Genomic DNA, 26666 nt, shown 5'->3' on the forward strand with positions numbered 1-26666 from the left:
TCCCCACTCATTCGCTCTCATTCTCTCAAAATAAATATTAAAAAAAAGATGTTGTCATGGGATTTAAATGTAGTAATAAATTTGAAAGTGCTTAACGTAAAACATTACTTTAATTAACTGTTGGCGGGGAGGAGACCCACTACATTTTGGAGTCAGTAATAGCTATTATTTATTGAGGTTTTATCCTGTGCTGGACACTGTTCCGAGCACTTTGCACATATTATGTAATTTAATGATAACAGTGTCTTCCGGAACAGGTACTGTTATTTATCATCTCTGTTTTATATAGGAGAAAACTGAGACATAAATGGTTAAGAAATTAGCCCAAAATCACATAGCTGGTGACTAGTTGAGCTGGAGTTGGAATTGAAATGTACTTTTTTTTTATTGCGGCAAAAATACAACATAAAATTGATCATCTTAACCATTTTTAAGTGTATACTTCTATGGCATTAAATACATTCATTCGCATTGTTGTGACTCACCATCCATCTTCAGAACCTTCTCATCTTCCCAAACTGAAACTACTCATTAAGCAATAACTCCCCATCCCCCCACCACCTCCCACTCTACCATTGGTAACCAGCATTCTACTTTCTGTCTCTATGAATCTGACTACTCCAAGAGCCTTCTATAAGTGGAATCATACAGTATTTCTCTCTTTGCAGCTGGCTTGTTTCCCTTAGCATAATGTCTTCAAGGTTCATCTGTGTTGTAGCACGTGTTAGACTTTCTTTCCTTTTTAAGGCTGAATGATACTACGCTGTATGAATGTACCACATTTTGTACCCTGATTCATCCATTGATGGACACTTTGATTGCTTCTACTTTTAAGGCTGTTATGAGTGACGGTGAACGTGGTGTACAGATATCAGGGAGAGTCCCCGCTTTTAATCCTTTTTGGGTATTTGTATACCCAAAAATGGAATCGCTGGATCACATAGTAATTTCATATTTAATTTTTTGTTGAATTGCCATACGCTTTTTCACAGCACCTGCACCATTTTACGTGCTCACCATCAGTGCACAAAGGTCCCCATTTCTCTATATCCCCACCAACACTTACCTTCTCTTTCTCTCCTTTTTTTTTAATAGTCATTTTACTAGGTGTGAAAGTAGTATCTCATTGTTTTGATTTGCATTTTCCTGATGAATTGTGTTGTTGCACATCTTTTTATATACCTATTGCCTTTTGTATGTCTTCTTTGGAGAAATGTCTCGTTAAACGCTTTGCCCATTTTTAAATTGAGTTTGTTTTTTGTTGAGTCAGAGGTTTTTTGTTTTTTGCTTTTTTTTTTTTTTTTTTTTTGGTATATTCCGGATATCAGTCTCTTATCAGATAGATGATTTGCAAATATTTTCTTCCATTCTGTTGGGTTGACTTTTCACCCTGAGATAGTATCCTTTGACACCCAAAAGCTTTTAATTTTGATAAAGTCAAACTTACATATTTTTTCTTTTAATGTCTTTGTTTTCGATGTCATATCCAAGAAACCATTGCCTAATCCAGCATCACAAAGCTTTCCCTTGTGTTTTTTTCTGAGTTTTATGGCTGTTTCTGTCTGTGCCTTGCTCGTATCTGTCTTTGTCTCTGTGTCTGTTTCTGTTTTTCTTTGTTTATAAATTATTGAAGCTGATGTATGTGTTCTCGTGCTTTTCTTGCCTTGTTTCTTCCTTTATTTGTTGTTGGTCTATTTGAAGGTATTGCAGGTATGATGAGACTTCATATTTCTCCTAAAAACAGTGGCATTTTTCCAGATAACTCTAACCCCGTCATTGGTACTGTCACTAGAACTGGGCAGGTGGGGGCCCTACTTTGTGCTTGGTACTTTGAAGTGACTTTTTTGCATTTTTTTTTTTTTTTTTTTTTTAGAGAGTTTGTTGTCAAGTTTGGTTTCCATATAACATCCAGTGCTCATGCCCGCAAATGCCTTCCTCCACGCCCATCACCCCCCTTCCCCTACCTCTCACCCCCATCAGCCCTCGGTTTGTTCTCAGCATTCGAGAGTCTCTCATGGTTTGCCTCCTTCCCTCTTCCCCACTATTTTTCCCCTTCTTCTCCCCCACGGTCCTCTGTTAAGTTTCTCCTATACGTGCAAACATATGGTATCTGTCCTTCTCTGCCTAACTTATTTCGCTTAGCATAACACCCTCTGGTCCCATCTGTGTTGCTAAAAATGGCCAGAATTCATTCTTTCTCATTGCCATGTAGTATTCCATTGTATAGATAAACCACATCATCTTAATCCATTCGTCAGTTGATGGACACTTAGGCTCTTTCCATGTTTTGGCTATTGTTGAGAGTGCTGCAGTGAACATTGGGGTACATGTGCCCCTATTTCTTGCATTTTTCTAAGTCTGTCCACCCCATCCCTTCTGAAAGACGGGGCTTCTCAAGTGCTTCTCTTTTAGGAATCTCATATTGAGAATTAGAGTACATTTTCTAATTAGGTTGAAAGCAGAAGCTTCATTTTGTCTTTTTATTGTTTTTTTTTCTTTTAAATGTTTTTATTTATTTTGAGAGACAGAGTGCAAGTGGGAGAGGGGCAGAGAGAGGGAGATACAGAATCCGAAGCAGGCTCTGGGCTCTGTCAGCACAGAGTCCAATGTGGGGCTTGAACCCACAAAGTGAGTTGATGACCTGAATTAAAGTCAGACCCTAACTGACTGAGCCACCCATGAACCCTATTTGTGGTTTCATTGTTTACCACTGTATACCATATTTTCCTTCTAAATTGTTTTTCTCTTCTTTATTTTATTTATTCCTTTAACTGGTTAGTGTGTACATATTTAGTGTTGTAGTTATTAATGACCTTTTCTTCTATCTCTCCAGCACCGAGCTGAAGCTCTTGGAGGAAGCCACTGTTTCAGTCTGCAGGTCTTTAGGTAAGGGGCAAAATGAATGTGTATGGCATTTATTTCAAAATTTCTGTTATAAATTTTGGTAGTGTAATATGATTTGAATTAATGAAGTGATGTGTTCTTGATAATATGTAGTAATATTTATTCTGTTCATGGTGCTCGTCAAAGCCACTAGACGGTCACATTTGGTCAAAGGCAGTAAGACACATGCTTGGCTTACTTGCAGTACCACAGACTCTTTCAGCTTGTTTTGTTTTGTATTTTAATTGAGGAATAGTTGACATACAGTGTTACATTAGCTTCAGGTGTATAACATAGTGATTTGATCTTGATTTGACATTTATACACGTTACAGAATGCTTACCCAAATAAGTCTAGTTACCATCTGTCATCATCCACAGTTATTATAGTATTACTGACCATATTTCTTATGCTGTACTTTACCATCTCTGTGACTTACTTATTTTATAATTGGAAGTTTGTTCCTCTTAATCCCCTTTACCTATTTCACCCATACCGCACCCTGCCCCACCTGTCAGCTGCTGCTTTGTTCTCTATGAGTCTGTTTTGTTTGATTTTTTTTCTTTTTTTTGATTCCACATAGAAGTGAAATCATACAGTATTGGTATTTCTCAGACTGTTCACTTAACAGTGTACCTCTGGGCCTATCCATGTTGTCACAAATGGGAAGATTTTATTCTTATTTATGGTGGAGTAATAGTCCCTTATGTGTACACATCACGTCGTCTTTATCCATTCAACTGTCGATGGACGCTTGGGTTGTTTCCATGTCTTGGCTGTTGTAGATGTTACTGCAGTGAACCTGGGGGTATGTATATATTTTGAAGTTAGTGTTTTCATTTTCTTTAGATAAAAGCTAGAAGTAGAATTGTTGGGTCATATAGTAGTTCTATTTTTTATCTTTTGAGGAACCTCCATACTGTTTTCAGTGGTGCCTGCACCAATTTGCATTTCCACCAGCAGTGCAAGAGGGTTTGTGTTTCTCCACATCTTCACCCACGCTTGTTATTTCTTGTCTTTGATCTTAGCCTTTCTGAAAGGTGTGAGGTGATACCTAATTGTGGTTTGGCATTTCCCTGATGATGAGTGATACTGAACATTCTTTCATGTGTCTGTTGGCCATCTTTGGATGTCTTCTTTGGAAAAGTGTCTATTCAAGTCCTCAGTCTATTTTTCTTTACATTTTTTTTTTTAACATTTATTTATTTTTGAGAGAGAGAGAGAGTTTGTGAGTAGAGGAGGAGCAGAGAGAGAGAGGGAGACACAAAATCTGAAAGTAGGCTTCAGGCTCTCAGCTGTCAGCACAGAGCCTGATGCAGGGCTCAAACTCACTAGCTGTGAGATCATGACCAGAGCCGAAGTCGTACGCTTAACCGACAGAGCCACCCAGGTGCCCCCCTCACCCTATTTTTAATCAGATGTGGGTGTTTTTGGTGTTGAGTTGTATAAATTCTTTGTATATTTGGAATATTAACTTTTTTTAAAAAAAGATTTTATTTTTAAGTAATGTCTACGGCCAACCTGGGGCTTGGACTTAAAACCTTGAGGTCAAGAGTCACATGGTGCACCAGCTGAGCCATCCAGACACCCTTGAATATTAACTTATCGAATATGTCATTTGCAGATCTCTTCTCCCTTCATTAGGTTGTCTTTTTGCTCATGGTTTCCTTTGCTATGCAGAAGCTTTTTAGTTTGATGTAGTCCCACTTGTTTATTTTGCTCTCGTTGCCCTTGCATGAGGAGACAGATCCAAAAAAATATTGCTAAGACTGAATTCCAAATTTACTGCCTGTGTATTTTTTAAAGAGTTTTATGGTTTCAGGTCTTACATGTAGGTCTTTAATCCATTTCGAATTTATTTTTGTATATGGTGTGAGAAAGTGGTTACCGGAGAGGACGTCTAAAGATCCTAATTTTTTTAAATTTCTTTGTTTATTAGACTTTTTCCATTAACCATTATGAATAAGTGTTTCTCATTATTCTTTTTTCTTTATGCTTTTGCCTGTAATTTGATGAGGGTTTTTTTTTTTTATTAGCTTATTAAAGTCTTTTTACTTCCGAAGTTTTCTTTAGTTATGGCTTAGATTTTACTTGTGATTGAGTTTCTTCTCCCTCAACTTAGGATTACCTGTTAACATTCAGCTTGGACTGTTTTTGCTTTCTCTTTCTTTTTTTTAATACAATTTTATTATTAGTATTAATATAATTTTAATACAATTTCTCTTTTTTAATATAATTTCCTTTATTTAATCAATTTATTTTTGAGAGAGAGAGTGCAAGTGAGTGAGGGGCAGAGAGAATGGGAGAGAGAATCCCATGCAAGCTCTGCACTGTCAGTGTGAAGTGGGGCTCGAGCTCATCTGATGGGGGGTCATATCATCCTCAGCTCTTTGTTTCAGTATTTTTTTAATTAAAAGTTTTTTAATGTTTTTTTTTATTTTGATTTTTTTTAGGATTTATTTATTTTTGAGAGAGAGAGAGAGAGAAAGAGAGACAGAGCATGAGCCGGGGAGGAGCAGAGAGAGAGGGAGACGCAAAATCCGAAACAGGCTCTGGGCCCTGAGCTGTCAGCAGAGAGCCCGATGTGGGGCTTGAACCCATGAACTGTGAGATCATGACCTGAGCCAGAGTCAGACAGTTAACCAATTGAACCACCCAAGCAGCCCCTGTTTCAGTACTTTGTTTTGGTTTACAATAGCTCGGTAGTATTAATTCACACAGAGATGTACTTGCAAACATTAACTTTTTTTTTTTTTAACACATTGTATCCTGTAATCTCAGGATGTTCTTTCATTAAATCCCAAAGCGTGAAAGAGAAACAGGAAATTTTTAATTCAAAGTGAAACTGACAAGATTTTAATATCACGTTATATACTGATTCTTGATTATAAAAGCTGGACAAAACCTGCCCTAACTTACTGCACATGTCGCACCTTGCTATTCACAGTGGGGTTCTCTGTCCACAGCAGGGAGCACCACCTGGGAGAGACTGTTGCAGAATCTCAGGTCACACTTGACACTTGTAAGATCAGAATTTGAACTTTAATAGGACTGCCTTCTGATTTAAAAGCACATTAAACCTTGAGAAACACTGTTAATGTCAGCAGGTGCAGGGTGGGGACCTGGGATTCTGTACGTGCAGCAGGCTCCCAGGTAATGCTGTTGCCACTGGTCCATGAACCACGCTTGGAATAGCAAGGTACTACAACGTTTTATCACAGTGAGGTTACCTTGCCTTGGTGACTTGCCTTGATTCAAGCAGTGACCAGAACACCTACCCAGCAGGTTGGCCTGAGTTAACTTGACAGTTGTTGAGCCTGAAGCAGGGATGCTGTCATGGTGTACTTATTCCCATATGTAATTTTTTAAAGTCTATATGTGCATACCTGGATCTTTAACAATTCTGGAGAACTTCATCCTTTCGAATCTTCGACACATTTTCAAGCAGTTCAAATATGCATTGAGATGGCCGCAAAAGCATAAATCTCAGGTCTGCATAAAAATGAAATTTTCTGGGCTGCCTGCCTGGCTCAGTTAAGCACTGACTTCGTCTCAGGTTGTGGTCTCGCGGTTCATGGGTTCAAGTTCCACGTTGGGCTCTGTGCTGACAGCTCAGAGCTTGGAGCCTGCTTCGGATTCTGTGTCTCCCTCTCTCTCTGCCCCTCCCCTGTTCATGCTCTGTCTCTCTCTCTTTCAAAATAAATAAACATTAAAAAAAAAAAACCCAAACCCAGGTTTTGGTGTCCAGCTTTGCCAAACATCGCCTACTTGCTTCATGTTAGGTGTGTGATCACTGGATAGGTTACTAAACCTCACTAAGCCTGTTTCTTTACAAATATCTTTACATTTTTTTTAAATGAGGGAAGACGTGGGGCGCCTGGGTGGCTCAGTCAGTTAAGCACTGATTTCAGCTCAGGTCATGATCTCGCAGTTCGTGGGTTCAAGTCCTGCATCACGCTCTACACTGACAACTCAGAGTCTGGAGCCTTCTTTGGATTCTGTGTCTCTCTCCCTTTTGCCCCTCCCGTCCTCGTGCTCTGTGTTTTTTTCTCTAAAAAAATAAAATAAACATTAAAAAAAATTTTGTTAGTGAATTTTTCAGGCAGCATAGGCCAGTGTGTTTGAGTATTTGCATTTCCGTTTTTCAAAATAATTAAAAATGTATTTCAAAAGAGAAACAAGTATTCAGAACTCTGGAATCTCCAGAGTTTGGTTTGAACACCATTCCTAAAGCAAAAAAGACTGAACATTTGTCACTAACATTGTTGACTTTGGGCCCAGCACTTAACCTTTCTGGATCTCTTTTTCTTTATCAGTAAAATCAAAGGTTTTGACTAAATGGTCTCTTCCTTCTGATGAGTTTTTTTTTTAAGTTTTAATTTAAATTCCAGTTAACGTACAGTGTAGTATATTTCAGGTGTACAATACAGTAATTCAACACTTCCATACAACACCGGGTGCATATCACAAGTGCCCTCCTTAATCCCCGTCACTTATTTCCCCATCCCCTTCATCTGCCTACCCGCCTCCTAATCATCAGTTTGTTCTCTGTAGTTCAGAGCTGGTTTCTTGGTTTGCCTCTCTTGCTCTTTTTCCCCCCTTTGCTCATTTGTTTCTTAAATTCGATATAGGATATGTGAAATCAGATGCTAGTTGTCTTTCTCCGACTTACTCTTTAGCTCTGATGGGTTCTTAACTTCTGTGCTTCTGTGCTGTATTAAGGTTAGTTATCCAGGGACCCAGTAACACTAATGGTATAAATTCCAAGGGCAGAAGCCTAACATTTTAGCCCAATAGTCGGCCAGAGAGAAGATTGAACCTTCCTCCAACATCTGTTCTGTTCAGGCCCTTAACGTGTTGGATGATGCATGGCCACTTTAGAGAGGCGAGTCTGCTGTACTTGGTTCAAAATTAAAATGCAGAAACATCCTCACAGATACACCCAGAAATAAATTTAACCGGATATCTGGGCATCCTGTGGCCCAGTCAAGTTGACACACAAAATTAACCATCATGTGTGTCTTACTGTGCAGCCTGATAGAACTTTATATTTTCATTAAGTGTAATTCCTTGATTATAGGGGTTGGTATAGCACAGCATTTTAGAGCCAAGGATTGTAACCAGTAGATGATATGTGAAATGGAGATGATATAAGTGCTTATCCCAGAGTTGGTTTTGAGGATTCAGTGACATCATGTGTGTGGAGCACTTACTGTATATTGGTCAATATATGTTACCTGTTGTTTGATGAGAAAACTGAGGTTGGAGAAGAAAAGTAATTTGAGGCTTAATATTCTGTTAATTATAGACTTGGATCTAGAAGCCAGATCATCTGATTCTTATTACAGTATCTGCTCAATTCTTTGGGCTAGATTTGTTGAAATGCCTGCCTTTAAACTTAAAAAACTTTTTGAACAAATTCTTTAAAGTTTTGTCTGATCAAAATAGCTTTCCCCTGGTCATATTGCTTTGTGTGTGTATAGTTTTCATAGAATGATTTATGATTATCTGAATAGAGTTTTGCTTTTACAATTTATTGTAGTCTGTATGCTGGGAATCATTTTTGAGTTTCCTTTAACATTTGGTTTCCTAAAGAAAAATATATGTGTGTGTAAATTGAGTACATATCAACTATTCTCTATTTTCTTTACAGTTTTGAATTCTGATATGAATTGACTACTTTGTCCTGTTATTTCCATCATTTTCAGTTTGCAAATCATTTAAAAAAATTTTCTAAAATGTTTTTTATGTGTTTGAAAGAGAAGAGAGAGCGAGCGTGCACGCAGGCACGCTGGGGAGATTGGGGAGGGACAGAGGATCCAAAGCAGGCTCTGTGCTGACAGCAGAGAGCCTGATGTGGAGCTCGAACTCACCAACTGAGAGTTCATGACCTGAGCCCAAGTCAGACGCTTAACCGACTGAGCCACCCAGGCGCCCCTTGCAAATCATTTTTTGTTCAAAATTAAGACCAGCAGTTTCTCTCATTGTTTATATCCCTAATTAGATGTGAAATTGGTTGTGAGATTTGTGAGCAATTTCAGCTCGACACTTAGTTTTATAAGTGTTTTAATATGTTGACTTTGATTTGTTTTTAATTTTAACTTTTTAAAACCTTATCTTCTCTTGCAGTTGTAAACAATCCTCGAACAGGAAACCTTGGTGCGCTAATTAAGGTCTTCCTTTCTAGAACCAAAGAACTAAAACTTTCGGCAGAATGTCAGAAGTAAGCAGACTGATTAAATCATGTTCTCTTTATATTTAGCAGTATGAGTATTTTTTATTTTTTGGTGGAAATAGACTATGGTCTTTTGAAAGCTATAATGGAATTCTCATTGTTACAAAGTAAAAGACAGGTTATAATTTACTGTCCAAGTCATTGTGGTGAGATTATGAATTCTGGAGTCTGATTTCAGCATTTCAGACAATCTTCAGAAATATATCCCTTAAGAAGGTGTTGTTTTTTTTTTTAATGTTTTTTTATTTATTTCTGAAAGAGAGAGAGAGAGAGAGAGAGAGAGACAGCATGAGCAGGGGAGGGTCAGAGAGAGAGAGGGAGACACAGAATCTGAAACAGGCTCCAGGCTCTGAGGTGTCAGCATAGAACCTGATGGCGGGGCTTGAACCCACAAACTGTGAGGTCATGACCTGAGCCAAAGTCGGATGCTTAACTGACTGAGCCACCCAGGCACCCCATGAAGGTTAATAGTGATGTAGTTATTATTTAAAAAGGTAGTTTCCCCACTCTCATTATTACTGATGTTTATATCTAGTTTAAATGATGACTAAGTTTGAGTATTATTTCATTCCACATCTGTTTCCCTTCTTCCTTTCCTAGTAGATGAAAGAAAGTTCAGATTAGATATTATACTTTTATTTTTATTTTAATTCCAGTATAGATATTAAAATTTTATACTTGATGATTTGGAAGGTTAATCTTTTATACCCTCAGGCATTTCTTGAAACCAGTTTTGCTTCCAAACAAATTATGTTGAATCTAATTTAAATTTTTCTTGTTGAGCTCATGGTTACTAATACAAATAGTCTCTCATCCAAGTACTAACCAGACCCAACCCTGGTTAGCTTCCGAGATCAGATGAGATCAGGCACCTTCAGGGTGGTGCGGCCGTAGACGGTGACTAATACAAATAGCAGGTATTGTACTGGGCTGCTGGCAGTGCCCCATTTAAAATTTTGGTTGTGTATTTGCATATAGTCTCTTCATATTACTATATTTGAAAGAAATTTTTTTCGCTTTTCTTTGAACCGCCCCTGTGTGGGACGAGTATGAAGTCAAGAACAAAGACCAGTCATGCCGAAGGAAAATCTTTTTGTTAGGTTGACTCACTAAGTAAAATACACAGAATGAGACATGAAGTAGATTGGAATAGAGTAATGTATCACTAGCCATGAAAAGATAGGGACATTGTCTTTTCTATGACAAACGGAATGGGCAAGATGACTGAGAAATCATGACCTAGATAGCAGTGCTCGTGCTCCTGACTAAATACTGATTCACGTGTGGTTTCGGTCTTTCCTTTCCAGCCACATCTTCATTTGGCAGACACACAATGCCTTGTTTATTATTTGCTGTTTGCTGAAAGTGTTCATCTGTGAGATGTCAGAGGAGGAATTGCAGCTTCATTTCACTTACGAAGAAAAGGCTCCTGGCAGTTACAGTAAGTATTGCCTCTGAAGACGTTGTAGGGAGAGCGCTTGTAAAGTACTGAGGAATCAACGCATAATTTTGAAAGTTCTATTTTTCTTCTCTTCTCTTTTTTAAATGACCTGGCAGTGTCACTTTTTTTTTTTATCTTATATTTAAATGAGCCAAGATTCTCAAAGTTCTTTTTATTTTTTGTCTTTTGAAATAAGGAAGCCGGTCAGATTGAAGCTTTTATTTATTTTGACTTTCACACATATGGAAAATAAAATTAAAAACCACGACATACCTTTCAGAAAACAGGGATGTCAGCTTAAGTATCATTCCTTGGGGAATACATTATTAAGGGAGAGAGCCCGTCAGAAGTACAGCTTTTATACCTACCAAGGACTGCTTTCTTAGGACACAGCAGTCTCTGGGGCTTTGGGACTCCTTGATCAGAAATAACATTTAAGGGCAGGTTTACGGTGCTGAAATGTGGGATGTTCTTCCAAAGACACAGGGAAAGGTTACCATTTTCTCCCGATGTTGCTGGGGTTTTGTTGTTGTTCTTGGGTTTTTTTTTTTTTTTGCCAGTAGTTAGGAGGGTCTGTAGTTTTCAAGATGGTGTTTCATGTCTTAGCATGAAAATTTACAGCCTGGAAAGTAGAAGGGCAGAAAGGGATTATTACGTGAAATACGGGGAGTATAGTATTTTGCATCTACCCTTCACGCGACTTCTCTCCGAGGGCAAAGGCAGCGTTGCTCCTGATTGAGCTTGATGGGGGGCTCAAACTCATGAACTATGAAATCATGACCTGAGCCAAAATCAAGAGTTGAACACTCAACTGACTGAGCCACCCAGGCCTCTCCTAACTAGAGCTTTATATGTTGATTCTGAATGTTAAGAGATACTACACATTCAATACTGCTGTGATAACTTGTATTTGGTAAACATATATTGATGTTTAAACAGCGCTTTTAATCAGAATTCTGTCTGGCATGTGTTAATTTTGTTATTGCTAGGCTTTGTCTTTGTGGTACCCAAAGTGTCTGAACAGCCCTAGTCGTAGCAAACCTTCCCAGCAGAGGTCAAGCAGCAAGAATGGAGAGCGTGTTTGCCCCGTGGGGCCCGAGAGCTAAGCCAACCAAGAACCTGCAAACCCAACACTGTTTTGCTTTATGTCAAAACAATTATGCATATATTGTACTCTACTTAAAAAATGAAAAACAATTTTTTAATGTTTTATTTATTTTTGAGTGAGAGAAAGAGTACGAGTGGGGGAGGGGCAGAGAGAGACACAGAATCCGTAATAGGCTCCAGGCTCCAAGCTGTTGGTACAGAGCCTGACACAGGGCTCGAACTCATGAACCACGAATTCATGACCTGAGCTGAAGTCGGATGCTTACCCGGTTGAGCCACCCAGGTGCCCCTAAAAAAATTTTTTTATGTTTATTTATTTTTGAGAGAGAGAGAGTGAGAAGCAGGAGAGGGGCAGAGAGAGAGAGGGAGACACAGAATCCAAAGCAGTTTTCAGGCTCTGAGCAGTCAGCACAGAGCGCAACGTGGGGGCTCGAACTCATAAACCACAAGATCATGACCTGAGCCAAAGTTGGATGCTTAGCCAACTGATCCACCCGGATGCCCCTTGAGATTTCTAATTATCAGTGGTCTAAGTCCTTTTTACATTTTGTGTCAGTGCCTTTTTACAATTTATAGAAGTGATAAAATAAAAATTACTGCATAGATACTGTGAAATGGTAAAAAAAAAAAAAACAACACAACAAACCCATCATTATGCAGTACCTAAAAACATCAATTTATCAGCGCCAGTGTGCGTATCTGAATGAGGTGCGTGGAAGACTGCAGGGGTAGATAATATACATCTGTACTGGTTGTGTTTGAAGGCTGAGTTGACAGAAGTCGTGGACCATCTAGAAATGATTGAGCACAGTCAGCTGTGGGATTTTGGGATTGTTGGGTTACCACACCATACAGGATTTTTGTTCCGATTCATTGTAATACTGCTGTGATGAGCTGGATGTCGCTGGCACAGTCAGTGAGGCCTTCTCTGCGAGGGAAATGTGCGTGTGATTAAGCTCCCGGTTTGTGACAGAAGTTTGTGAGGACGTCCTGCCTGAACATTTCCCCACACGCTATGACAGATGTGGTAGTAGATTGTTTGCTCCAGGGAATTTGTATCATTTTGTAACTATAACTCTTGGCGCTATTCCCTACCTTTGAGAATGGTCAGAGGGGACAAAGCTAGCCCTAGGGGCAACCAGGGAGCGCTACAAAATTGTTTCTGTTTCTTTCCCCTTTGCCTTCTGTGTAAGTACTGCTCCTCTGTCCTAGTAGCCTGTAGTTCCTGGTGTCGCCTTCTGTTACCTCCATTACCTCCTTTACTTGTGATTCTTATTGTACATCTTGTGTCTCCTAAACCCAGTAATTTTAGACCTTAGGGGTATGAATGTATAGTTTGTTTCTGCACTTGATTTCTTTATGTGTTTGATGATGTTGGTTGTGAGCTTTTGCTCCTTTGATCTTAATCCTGAGGCCCCGTATCAGGGAGGGATTCGCATCTGTTGCTGGAGGGATCTAGGGCTGCATCACCTGACGCCGTTTAGCCTCCTTCAGAGGTTCTTGGCCTAATACGACATCTCAGGCTCGGCTTCCCAGTGGCAGCCCGGTGGCACGGCCTTGTACCAGTGGTCACCGTCAAGGTCACCCTACCCTTAGAGTTTGCTTACTGCTCAGTGTTTTATCCTGTTTTCAAGCCACAGTTTGTTCGCCTGTGGTTGTGCTTTTTGGTTATGGTGCAAGGGTCCTTAGAGATTTCCTTTACTTTCAGGAGGCCCATCAATGCACTAAAAAGTGTTATTTTAGCCAAGAACTGCTTGTTTTGTACAGGAGGCTTCTTTGGAGTAACTATTCCACTAATGTTGTCGCCAGCGGAAGGCAATTATAGTTTCTTTACAAATATTTTTACATTTTTTTTAAATGAGGGAAGAAGTGGGGTGCCTGAGTAGCTCAGCCAGTTCGGTGTCCGACTTGGGCTTGGGTCATGATCTTGCAGTTCATGGGTTCAAGTCCAGCATCGGGCTCTGCATTGACAGCTCGGAGCCTGGAGCCTGCTTAGGATTCTGTGCCTCCCTCTCTCTATGCTCCTCCCCCACTCATGCTCTGTCCCTCTCTCTCAAAAATAAACATGAAGAAAGTTTAAAAAAAAATAAATGATGGAAGAAGCCTTGGAGATTGAGAGACTGAAGGGAGAAGAAAACAAAGAGGGGAAGGAGCTGAAATGAAAGCCCAGGGAAGGGGCCGGGGGGGCGGGTGCTAGGATCGAGAGCACAGAGGGGGGTGCTTTGGAGGAGCATAGCACCTGTGCCTGGGAGCAGGTGGCGGTGTGGGCGGCACTGAGAGGATGGAGGACGTGGGTCATGTGCCAAGAGCTGGGGGCAGCAGAACGTGGAGCGTGGCGGCCAGCCAGCCATCATGGCTCTGCAGAGAGCAAGTAGAAAGGACACTGGAGACTTGTCATGTCCACGGAAAAGGCTTGCTTAACCGTGTTTCCTTGGGATACAGTAGGTCCAGATAAATTTATTCTAAGAAACCATATTGCTCTCAAGCACAGTGAATTGAAACTACATGTTTATCTTTGCATTCTTCTGAAGCCCTAATAAAATATCGGTAAAAGGACTCTTAGAAATTCATGAATTTATTATTAGTTTAAAGAGGAGGCAGAGGGAACACAATGGTAACATTTTGCAAGTTGAAAAGTGGAGTAATGGTGAACTCAACTGACGAATGAAAGCTGAAGAAGGCTAAATGCCTTCAGGGTTGGAGAACTCCAGAAAACAGCCGGTTCTTGCCATGGAGCCCTGGAAAGGCTGAGGAATTGGAGCTGTCTCCGAAGGCAGACACCCAGGAGGAGTGATGGAAAGAAGCGTGGGACGCCCAGGTCCTCTCCCCAACCCTGCACAGTCAGGAGGTCACCCCAGACCTCCCCGTCCTTCGGGCCACCTGGGGAGCTCAGTCAGTTAAGTGTCCAACTCTTACCTCAGGTCATCATCTCAGGCTTGTGAGTTCAAGCCTCGCACTGGGCTCTGCGCTGGGCGGGAAGCCTATTAAAAAAAAAAAAACAAAAAACTAGAATCTCTTCCCCGAGAGGCTGAACCGAGAGGGCTTTCCTGCGGGAGCTCTCTGGCCCAGTGGAGGGTGGTCCGCTGAGAATGGGGCTGAGAGCAAAGGCTGCAAGTGGAGAAGTGAGGCATCTTGACTTGGCTTCCGGGAATGCTGGCCCCGGGGTCGTGCCCACCGTCTCCCCTTCCCTCTAGAAGATTGATGCATACTCTTCTGGAGAAAATGAACCCCAAACAGAGAAAAGACGTGGAGATGCTACTGTTGGGGTGTCCCTCAGTGGAACAGCTCTGAACTCCATCTCCCCCCACTGCCCCGCTGGAGGCAGGCGGGGCGTCTGCACACGGAGGTGGCAGGGGTACTGGCTTCTTTCTGGCAGGCCAGTGGGGAGCCAAGAGTCCCGAGCAGTTGAAGAAGTCTTCCAGCTTGTGAGAGATCAAAGGAAGAAAAAGACAGTCAAGGCTAGAATTTTTGTGGAAGTTAAATAAATAATCCATGATCATACCTCTCTAAGGTAACTACTCTCCTTTTCATTCTCCTCTGGCTGAAAACCTTCTTGAGACTCTTTGGGAGTGCCTTCAGAATCCATGACATAGTCATGTGACTAAATGCCGTAGAGGTCAGTCTCCCTCCTTTGAAACTAGTTCTGCGTTTTTCCAGGTGGCTGGGCTGCCTTGGCTCCCATGGCAGCAGGATTTCACCGTTCTCTTCTCTTTGCTTGTAGTCCCTAGGCCTGGGGCAGGCTGTAACTCAAGAGGCAAACCTGAAATTGTGTAGTGGGAAGGGGAGTTGTTTCTGTTTGGTTTATTTTTGTCTTCGTATAAAACTTAACAGTTTAGTTTCATTAGTTGAGTCATGCAAAAAAATAAATAAACCAATTGCTGGAAAAAGGACTCAAGAGAATGTGGATTTATTCTTTTGAAGTATTTAGCATATAAGATTTCTAATCTGTCTTTGTGGAAAAATAAAAGTGCTCTAGGACCTCCTGAATTGTTCTTGGCCTTACATTAGGTGATACTGTTTGGTGATATTTCTCTCTTTTCTCTGTCTTTCTTTTCTGTTGTCAGTGGAACAGAATCACTAAACTTTACTAATAGGCTTGCTTTCTGATTACAAACTATATCACAAAGCTATAATAATTGTAACAGTGTGGTATTGGCATTAAAGCAGATACACATCAATGGAACAGAATTGAGAGCCCAAAAATAACCCACACATACGTGGTCATTTATTTTGTGGCAAAGGTGCCAAAAATAAACAACAGAGAAAGGACAGTCTTTTCAGTAAATAGTGATGGGAAATTTGGACAGACACGTGCAAAAGAATGAAACCTGCAATCCCTGTCAAAATAATACCAGCATTCTTCACAGAGCCAGAACAAACAATCCTAAAATTTGTATGGAACCAGAAAAGACCCTGAATAGTCAAAGCAATCTTGAAAAAGAAAACTGGGACTGATGGGTGTGTGGGGGGGAGGGGGGAGATGGGCATGGAGGAGGGCACTTGTTGGGATGAGCACTGGGTGTTATATGGAAACCAAATTGACAATAAACCATTTGTAAAAAATTAAAAAAGAAAAAGAAAACTGGAGGTGACTGGGTGGCTCAGTTGGTTGAGCATCCGCCTTTGGCTCAGGTCATGATTGCATGGTTCATGGGTTTGAGTCCTGCATCGGACTCTGTGCTGAAAGCTAGCTCAGAGCCTGGAGCCTGTTTAGATTCTGTGTCTCCCTCTCTCTCTGATCCTCCCCTGCTCACGCTATCTCTCTCTCTCAGAAATAAATTAATTAATAAAAAAAGAAAAAGGAAAAAGAAAACTGAAGCTGGAGGTATTACAATACCAGACTTCAAGCTGTATTATAAAGCTGTAATCATCAAGACAGTATGGTGCTGGCACAAGAACAGACACTCAGATCAATAGAACAGAATAGAGAACTCAGAAATGGACCCACAAACTTATGGCCAACGAATCCTTGACAAAGCGGGAAAGAATATCCAATAGAATAAAGACGGTCTCTTTAGCAAATGTTGCTGGGAAAACTGGACAGCGTCATGCAGAAAAATGAACCTGGACCACTTTCTTACACCATACGTGAAAATAAACTAAAAATGGTTGAAAGATTTAAATGTAGGGCAGGAAGCTATCAAAATCCTAGAGGAGAAAGCAGGCAAAAACCTCTTTGACCTCGGCTGCAACAACTTCTTACTCAACACATCCCTGGAGGCAAGACAAACAAAAGCAAAAATGAACTACTGGGACCTCATCAAAATAAAAAGCTTCTGCACAGTGAAGGAAACAATCAGCAAAACTAAGAGAGAGCCAACAGAATGGGAGATGATATTTGCAAATGACATATCAGATAAAGGATTAGTATCCAAAATCTATAACTTATCACACTTAACACCCAAAAACCAAGTAATCCAGTAAAGAAGACATGAATAGATACTTCTCCAAAGAACACATCCAGATGGCCAACAGACACATGAAAAAATGCTCAACCTCACTCATCATCAGGGAGATACAAATCAAAACCACCATGAGATACCACCTCACACCTGTCAGAACGGCTAACATTAACAACTCAGGCAACAACAGATGTTGGCGAGGATGTGGAGAAAGAAGATCTCTTCTGCACTGCTAGTGGGAAGGCAAACTGGTACAGCTGTCCTGGAAAACAGTATGGAGGTTCCTCAGAAAATTAAAAATAGAACTACCCTATGACCCAGCAATTGCACGACCATGTATTTATCCACGGGATACAGGTGTGCTGTCTCAAAGGGGCACATGCACCCCTCTGGTATTTATAGGAGTGCTGTTGATAGTAGCCAAAGTATGGAAAGAGCTCAAATGTCCATCGATGGATGAATGGATAAAGAAGATGTGGTGTGTACACACACACACACACACACACACACACACACACACACACACACACACAATGGAGTATTACTTGGCAATCAAAAAGAATGAAATCTTGCCATTTGCAACTATGTGGATGGAACTAGAGGGTATTATGCTAAGTGAAATTAGTCAAAGAAAGACAAATATCTTCACTCATATGAGATATTTAATATACAAAACAGATGAACATAAGGGAAGGGAAGCAAAAATAATATAAAAACAGGGAGGGGACAAAACATAGGAGACTCTTAAATATAGAGAACAAATAAGAGGGTTGCTGGAGGTATTGTGGAGGGGGGTATGCGTAACAGTAAGGGACGTTGAGAAATCTACCCCTGAAATCATTGTTGCACTCTATGCTAACTAACTTGGATGTAAATTAAAGAGAAATAAATAGCATGAAACTGGACCCCTATCTCATACTATACACAAAAATTAATTCAAAGTGGATTAAAGACTTGAATGTAGGACCTGAAACCGTAGAACTCTAAGCCCCTTGATGTAGGTCTTAAAGATGACTTTTTTGAATCTGACCCCAAAAGCAAAAATAAACAAATGGGACCACATCAAACTAAACAGCTTCTACACAGCAAAGAAAACCATCAAGAAAATGAAAAAGCAACTTACTGAATGGGAGAAGTTACTTACAAATCCTATATCTGATAAGGGGCTAATATCCAAAATATAAAAACAACCCCGAGCCTGGCTGGCTCAGTCATTGGAGCATGGACTCTTGATATCAGGGTCATGAGTTCAAGCCCCACGTTGGGCATAAAGCTTACTTTACAACAACAACAAAACCTGAGGATTCAACAATTTTTGGCCTCCTTTTTGGTTATTGCGGTGCAGGGCACCATGAGCAGCAAAGCCTCCCACAACACCCTGTACGAGGCAGAGCAGGAAGTCCTTTCCAGGGAACCAGCATGGGTGCCGGAAGTTTTTGGAGATGGTGGAGCTGCATATCACCTTGAAGATCTATGACCCTCAGAAGGACAAATCTTGGTCATCATTGGGCTTAAGTCCACTCCCCACCCCAAGTTCTCCCTATGTGTTTTGGGGGACCAGCAGCACTTGATGATGCCAGGGCTGTGGATATTCCCCACATGGACACTGAGGTGCTGAAGAAACTCAACAGGAATAAAAAATTAGGAAGCTGGCCAAGAAGTATGATGCCTTTTTGGCTTCATAATCTCTGGTCAAGCAGATTCCATGAATCCTGGGCCCAGGCCTTAATAAGGCTGGCAAATTCCTTTCTTTGCTGAACCACAATGAGAACATGGTGGCCCAAATGGATGAAGTGAAGTCCACGATCAAATTCCAGATGAAGAAGGTGCTGTGTCTGGCAGTGGCCGTTGACCACATGAACATTACAGATGATGAGCTTGTATACAACATCCACTTAGCTGTGGATGTCATTGCAGTTTCCTGGTGTCATTGCTCATGAACAGTTGGCAGAAATTCTGGGCTTTCTACTTCAGGAGCACCATGGGCAAGCCTCAACATCTGCACTGAGGCACAACTTAATATCAAATATATATTATACAATATATATTGTATATATTGTGTAATATATAATATTGTATACTATAGTATACTTATATTTTTTTTGTATATATATACTTACTGTATATATTATATATATGTTATACCATACAACTCAATAGGGAAAAATAATCTGATTACAAATTGGCAGAAGATCTGAAAAGACATTTTACCAAAGAAGACAGATGGCAAAGAGGTACATGAAAAGGTGCTCAACATCACTAATTCTCTGGGAAATGCAAATCAAAACCTCAGTGAGATATTACCTCACACCTGTTGGAATGCCTCTTATCAGAAAAGGCTAGAAATAGCCAAGTGTTTGCAAGCATGTGGGGGAAAAGTGAGCCCTTGTGCACTGTTGGTGGGAATGCAGCACACTGTTGGTGTAAGCACTCTAAAAGCAGTATGGAGATTACTCAAGAAAATTAAAAACAGAACTACCATATCATCCAGCAGTTCCATTTCTGGATGTTTGAAAAAAAGGAAAACCCTAATTTAAAAAATGTATGTACCTGCATGTTCATTTCAGCGTTTACATTACCCAAGATATGGAAATAAACTACGTGTCCAGGTATAAAAAATGAAATCTATTCATTTGCAACAATGTGGACAAACCTTGAGGGCATTAGGTTATGTGAACTAAGTCAGAGACAAATACCATATGATCTTTCTTATATGTGGAAGCTAAAAAATACTGTACATATATCAAGCTCATAGATGCAGAGAACAGATTAGGGGTTTGGGGGTGGGAGAAGTGGGTAAATTTATTTATTTTTTTAGTTTCAATAAATTGAATACAAAAAAAATAACAAAAGTGGAATTTAAAAGAATAAAACTTTAAATTGGCCTAGAATGTAAGTATGTATTATGCAGTACAATACCCTGTCACATATATATTCTATGTAGTTAGTAGTCACTCACTAAAATCTATTTCTAAATTTTGTCCAATGTACCACGAAGCTGTTTTGTACCATTTTCTGTTATCAACAGTGTTTATACTATGCTCAACTGAAATAAAAAAGGCATATTTTATAATAAAACCTGGAAGACTATATTATCCTTGAGTATAATTAGAAACATTTCCTTTTGATTGTAGTAATAGCAGACAGCTGGATGATTGCAGATTTTATTGGAATGTGTGGGACACAGACTTATAAATATTGTAATGCATTAACATGTAGATCAATTTTTATTTTAGAAAAGATTGAGTCCATCTGCTCTCCCCTAATTTATGATTATTTTATAGAAGCATGTTTGATTTTGCTTGTTAGAAGTTTAAATATGATTTTTAATATTTTAGAATAATTCCATTATTAGTTTCACAATTAAAAGTGCCCATTACAGAACTTACCATGGGTTGCTGAATGTAAGTTTATAGTAAATACAGTCCAGCTTATGTGTCTTCCATCTTAAGGAAGTCAGATTTGCTCTATACTTTTTAGGCACTTGGGGAGCCTGTTTTGGCATACAGCTCTCTTATTTCTTGATTACATTTTTAATACTCGTATTTGGCACATTGTGGTGTTAAGCAGCATTTAGAAACTGGCAGCTTTCTGCATGCAAAAGGAAACAACAGTGAGCTCTCTGTGTTTTTATATTTCCATGTTACCTGATTTAAATGACGCATAGGTTTTTTTCTGGCTGCTTCTTTGTTTTCCTTTAGTGCTATTTCCCTCTTCCTCAAGTGAGTGCTTTTTTCATTATTTTCTCCCTCCCTTCCCTTCCCATCTTACACTGGTGGAAGGTGTTTGATTACAACAGTATCTTGCGCTTCTCTGTTTCCCTCCCTAAGGAGAGTGTGGTGTTTTAGCACAGACTGGGTACTGAACAGCTCAGTTTCAAATGGAGATGCCTGGAGTTGGTATTATCTGGTCTTTCTTTGCTCCTTTGCCTGGAGTCACTTATAGGGCTTCAAAACAGGGAACCCCCAGTATAGGAGTAGGATTTCAGTGACTTTGTTCTGCATAATACTCATAATAACAGTTTATAGTTATTCATTATTTGAAGTTATTTCTAACTTAGATATTTTTTCTTTTTAATTTTAATTTCAGGTTTTAATTTTACGTAAATCCAAGCTAGTTAACATGTAGTATAATCATGGTTTCAGGAGTAGAATTTAGTGATTCATCACTTACATATAACTCCCTCAGCCCAGCAAGTGCCTTCTTTAATGCCCATCACTCATTTAGCCCATTCCCCACCCAACACCTCACCAGCAAGCTTCAGTTTGTTCTCTGTATTTAAGAGGCTCTTACGGTTTGCCTTCCTCTCTGTTTCTGTCTTATTTTCCCCTCCCGTCCCCTATGTTCATCTGTTTTTCTTAAATTCCACATAATGAGTGAAGTCATGTTTTGTCTTTCTCTTACTGACTTATTTCGTTTAGCATAATATCCTTTAGTTCCATCCACGTTGTTGCAAATGGAAAGATTTCATTCTTTTTGATAGCCAAGTAATATTCCATTGCATATAGATATATACACACCGTGTCTTCTTTACCCATCTGTTAGTGGACATTTGGGCTCTTTCCATAATTTGGCTATTGTTGGTAGTGCTGCTGTAAACATTGGGGTGCATGTGCCCCCTATGAATCAGCATTTTTGTATCCTTTGGATAAATACCTGGTAGTGCAATTGCTGGGTTGTAGGATAGCTCTATTTTTAATTTTTTGAGGAACCTCCATACTGGTTTCCAGAGTGGCTGCACCAGTTTACATTCCCTATTTTTTCTTTTCTTTTCTTTTCTTTTCTTTTCTTTTCTTTTCTTTTCTTTTCTTTTCTTTTCTTTTCTTTCCTTTCCTTTTCTTTTCTTTTCTTTTCTTTTCTTTTCTTTTCTTTTCTTTTCTTTTCTTTTCTCTTTTCTTTCCTTTCCTTTCCTTTCCTTTCCTTTTCTTTTCTTTTCTTTTTCCTTTCCTTTCCTTTCCTTTCCTTTCCTTTCCTTTCCTTTCCTTTCCTTTTCTTTTTTCCTGCCTTCCTGCCTTCCTTCTTTCCTTCTTTCAAGAGAGAGGGTGAGCACAAGCAGGGGAGAGGGGCAGAGAAAGAATCTTAAGCAGGCTCCATCCACACTGAGTGTCGTGGGGCTTAATCCCACAACTTTGGGACTGTGACCTGAGCCAAAATCAAGAGTTGTTCACTCAACCATCTGAGCCACCCAGGTGCCCTTCTAAATTGGATATTTAAATCAAAGACTTCCAGTATGTGTTGATAAATGTAACATATCACCTTGATGTGTAAACTAATACGGGGTATTTCGTGTATCTTTCCCATCATTCATTCACCAGAGGTTTGTATTTACGGTCTACAGTGAAAACCCTAGAGTTTTTTCCAACTTTGTGTAGAAAAAACTGTGACTAGAGTTTTTTCCAACTTTGTGTAGAAACAGATCTTTAAAAATCATTCACAATGTTTTTTTTTTTTTTCTTTGAGTCAGTCTGGATTTGGTTCAGATCTAGTCTCTACCACTACTGTAAGTAAACTGACCTCTCTGACCCTGGGTTTCTTCATCTGTAATATGATGGTGATGATCATACCTACTCCTTAAAGAGTTATTGTCAGGTGGGGGCACCTGGCTGGCTCAGTTGAGTTTACAACTCTTGATCTCAAGGTTGTGAGTTCAAGCCCCGTGTTGGGTGTAGAGATTACTTAAAAATAAATTCTTAACAAAAAAGAAGAAGTTATTGTCAGGATTAACGTGACATAAAGAATGAAATGCTTGGCACAGTGCCTCTCAAAGGGCAGAGTACTCAGTAAATGTTAAGCTATGAATGTTAGAGAAACTAACATGGAAAATATGAGCATATTTGACTGAAGCTATAAGAGGCGATTTAAAACTCTTTAACAGAGAAAAACGCTGGGTTTAAAACTTCACAGTATGGTAAACACACTGAATCTCTTCAAAGTCCTTTGCTCCAAGAACTTCAATTTACTTTGCCGCTGACTTGAAGATTTCAAGGACTTTGCACATTTTCTTTCCTGTGAGAAATGCATGAGTGTTATTATAATTTTTGGCAGGTGAGTTTATATTTACTTGTTTTTATTGGCACTAAGGAAGATATTTGGCCTCAAATGGAAGCTGAGTGATAGAAACACTGCTTGGAAAAGAATGTAGTATGAGCTACTTACTTAACGTCAGACCTGGTAAGCAGTCGAGTCTTCCCCATCTTCACTTGGTACACAATTATCTGCTTTTAGATGAGTCCCAGAAATAAGAATATGGTATTTTGTAGGGATGTTTTTGTTTTAGTAAATGGAAGTTGTCTGAGATTTCACCTGGAAATTGCTTATTCTTGTCTTCTGTTGTTAGAGTTTTGGCCTTGAAATGGTACATTTCACTTGTACAAAATGTATTTATCATTATTTTCATTGTTAGGTTGATAACAAAGCTGTGAATATACTCCTTAATTGACCTAAGCTGTAATCTTGGCCGAAGTCATGATTTGGATGACACGTGGAATCGAATACAGAATCCTCTTCACTGTGTTAAGATTTGAGAATGGGATGTGTTTACACCCCTGAAAAGAAAAAAAGCCAACCATGTGTGGGTCCTTAGCATTTGTTCCCTCACTTTCTATAATTAACAGACTGCCGACTACTTGACCGAACAGGGGTGTGCTGTTTGAGTGGCCTGCTGAAATGTTCTTTAGGGAATCAGTGATTGATTTTAAATGTCCTTATTTGGATCTGTGTCACTCCATTCTGTAGGATGAACCAGGAAATGACATTTCAGCGAGCTTATGTTGGGTATAGATTGTATGCCAACAAATCAACGTGGACTAGGTCATTGGCTCACTTGGGTTATGTTGGATGGCTTTTGCAATGAGAAGGATTTTAGTTACGTGTACTTTTTATTGTGTGGCCTCAGAGACCAATGTTACGTATTTCTAGATTTGACTTTCTTCACTAGTTGAGCTAAGCTTGGCACTTCTAGAGTAGATTTAATGTAGTAACTGAACTTGATTCTTGCTGTGTGTTATTTTTAGCATCGATTGTTGCATTCGGTGTGAATTAGTATTTTCTTCAAGCTCTGCATGTACCTCTCAGAGGCTTACTGTTCCGGTTGTATTTGTGACAAGGAAGGAAGGAACTTCTTCATAATTTCTGAATACCAGGTGATATTGTGGTCTAGAGAAAAAAAGAATTGCTAAACTTTGAAGTTCCAAGTGCTCTGGTGCTTCAGAAATAACCACTAGATTTGTTCTAGACCCTGGGTTAGTTTAGTTCGGCAGACGTGTTTTAAGTGTACATGATGTGTGTGTGAAGTGCTTTGTCAGCCCTCGACCTCAGGAAGTACAGAGTCCAGGAGGAGCCTTCCCACTTAGAGGCCGGAATTAGGGTATCATGTAACCAACATGTGCAGTGCAAGCTATGCATGAGGCAAGGTACTTCGTAGATGATTATTTTTATTCAGAGCGAGGCAGGAGAGGTGGGTCTCATGGAGGAGAGGAAGGCTGCCGAGGATTCAGATGGACAAAGATCAGCTCTTGAAAAAGTCCGGTTTGTTCTGTTGGAGGGCATCCTTGGCACAGGGAATGTTATTGAGGAGGCATGAAGTGGCGGGTTGCAGGTAGCTGGGTATTGTGGGAATGTAAATTGTGAGTGATGGGGGGAGGTCATGCTAGAAAGGGGTATGGGGCCTGTGTCTTGAAGCATCTGGCATGCTGTACTTTAGCATGTGGAGTTTTTTCTGATGCCTCGTATTCAGCTTAAAGTAGTTGAAAAGAAGGAAGCCAGGAGAGGGAAAGGAAGGAGCTGGGTTAGCTCTGTCTGGCAGCAGTCTATAGTTTGGGTTGGAGAGTAGTAAAATAGAAGGTGGGAATTGGAAGAAGGTCAGGGGTGAGTTTTAATTTAGTAAGCTGGTTTAACTGAGCTGAGGTAATGAAATAACAGAAGCCTGACGAAGAGTGCAGAAAAGAGGAACCATCGGAAAGGTGGGCTGTGGCGTGTCATTGAGTGTACCTAGAGATTGGTTAAGAAAAGATACAAGAACATAGCCTGGCCTTTGGCCGTGGGCTCTTGATGCAGTCACCAGAAGAAAGTAGAAAGAAGCTGCAGGTGGATTTCAAATATTGGGAAAGATGGGTTCAGGTTTGAACACGTGGAGTTGGGGTACTACTGAATTCAGCAGCTAGGTGGAGATGGCCAGTAGGTGACTGGATCTATGTAGAGATGAGCTCAGTGGAGAGGCCAAGAGGAAAAGTGCAGACGCAGGAATCACCTGTGTTTAAGTGATGCTTGCTGAAGGAGGACACAGGGAGTGGGAAGAGAGGAAAGCCAGTAACACCCCAGTAGTTGACAGATATTCTCAAGAGGTGCATCTGGAGAAATAGAAAAAGAAGTAGATTGGAAATAAGGTGTCGTAGGAACTGAGGGGGGAAAGAAGTCCATGAAGGAGTAGGTGTCAGTAGTGTCCACAGCCAGAAGTCGGGTGAGCTGCTGATTTCATTGACTTTGGAAATGAGATGGTCACTTTGAGCAGTTTGGGACAGAGGAGCATTTCTTCTGGAATGGTGATTTGCATCCTAACACCACCACGTACTCTGTGACTTGGAAAAGCCATTTTACCTTTAGCTCTTTACTAATAAAGAGGCGGTTCACCTCTTAGTGGGTTTCGGTCTGTTATCTCTGGCACCCCACAATTTCAGAAAGGTGCTTTGAGACCCATCAAGGAGATCAGGCGTTTGGTCAGATATTTATTGGGGGGCAGAGGTAGAGGTATTCTACTCACGATTCAAACAAAGCAGCTAGAGAAGCTTTATTTTTTGATCCATTTTATATATTTCACTTTAGTGTAAGATTTCTTTTGGAGAAACACGGTTATTATAAAATAAGAGAGCTGAAAGCTGCTGCCCTACAAGAACCATAAGAGACTTTGATGTGTTAAAAGTTAAATAAGTAATAGCTGATGTTGAAAATTCCTGTACTGGATGAAGATCGTTGTATGTGCTAACTTGCTCATGGTTTGGATTTGATATTTATGAAATAATAACTGCTGTTATTAGGAATGAAGACTGAACTTCTAAAAGCTCTTCTGTATTTTATACTTTGTTAAAAAACTTTTTATGTGTCTTACCAGGTTCTGACTCTGAAGATCTTTTGGAAGAATTGCTCTGTTGTTTGATGCAGTTAATCACTGATATTCCACTCTTGTAAGTTCTGGCTCAGCCAGGATTTGTTTTATCTTCTTTGTATATCGAAGATGGGAATTGATCATGTCAAAGAGTTTGTGGGTCCTGGTGTACTTTTTGTTTTTGTTCGAGAGAGCGAGTATACCTGCGCCCACTAGTGAGCAGGGCAGGGGTGTAAGACTCGAGCCGGGGCGGTGAAGACTCAAGGCCCTCGTGCCCAGCGAGGAGCCCAAATCAGGGCTTGATCTCACAACTATGAGATCATGATCTGAGCTGAATCAAGAGTTGGTCACTTAACTGACTGAGCCACCCAGATGCTCCTCTGGTGTAGTATTTTAATGTATGCCTTTTATGTACGTCTCTGTACATCCGTGGAGTTCATCTGTATCTTTTGCCTAATATTTATACTCTCACTATGCATTATCAAAATAAGGATTTTT

General features: G+C 40.0%; 1 protein-coding gene and 1 pseudogene across 3 annotated transcripts in view; both read left to right on the forward strand.

Annotated features, from left to right (window-relative positions):
* The window catches only part of DYM (dymeclin), a 343795-nt gene that overhangs the window by 54527 nt on the left and 262602 nt on the right, over window positions 1-26666 (forward strand). For all 3 annotated transcript variants that reach the window (XM_039228828.1, XM_039228829.1, XM_039228827.1), the window contains 4 exons: window positions 2834-2886; window positions 9013-9106; window positions 10426-10559; window positions 26175-26247. In XM_039228828.1, the coding sequence (XP_039084759.1) occupies window positions 2834-2886; window positions 9013-9106; window positions 10426-10559; window positions 26175-26247 (354 nt within the window). The remainder of the gene's footprint in view (window positions 1-2833; window positions 2887-9012; window positions 9107-10425; window positions 10560-26174; window positions 26248-26666) is intronic.
* On the forward strand, window positions 18420-19076 carry LOC120229682 (annotated as a pseudogene).

This window comes from Hyaena hyaena, unplaced genomic scaffold, assembly GCF_003009895.1.
Source record: "Hyaena hyaena isolate Hyena2069 unplaced genomic scaffold, ASM300989v1 scaffold_33, whole genome shotgun sequence".
NCBI classification, from domain to species: domain Eukaryota; kingdom Metazoa; phylum Chordata; class Mammalia; order Carnivora; family Hyaenidae; genus Hyaena; species Hyaena hyaena.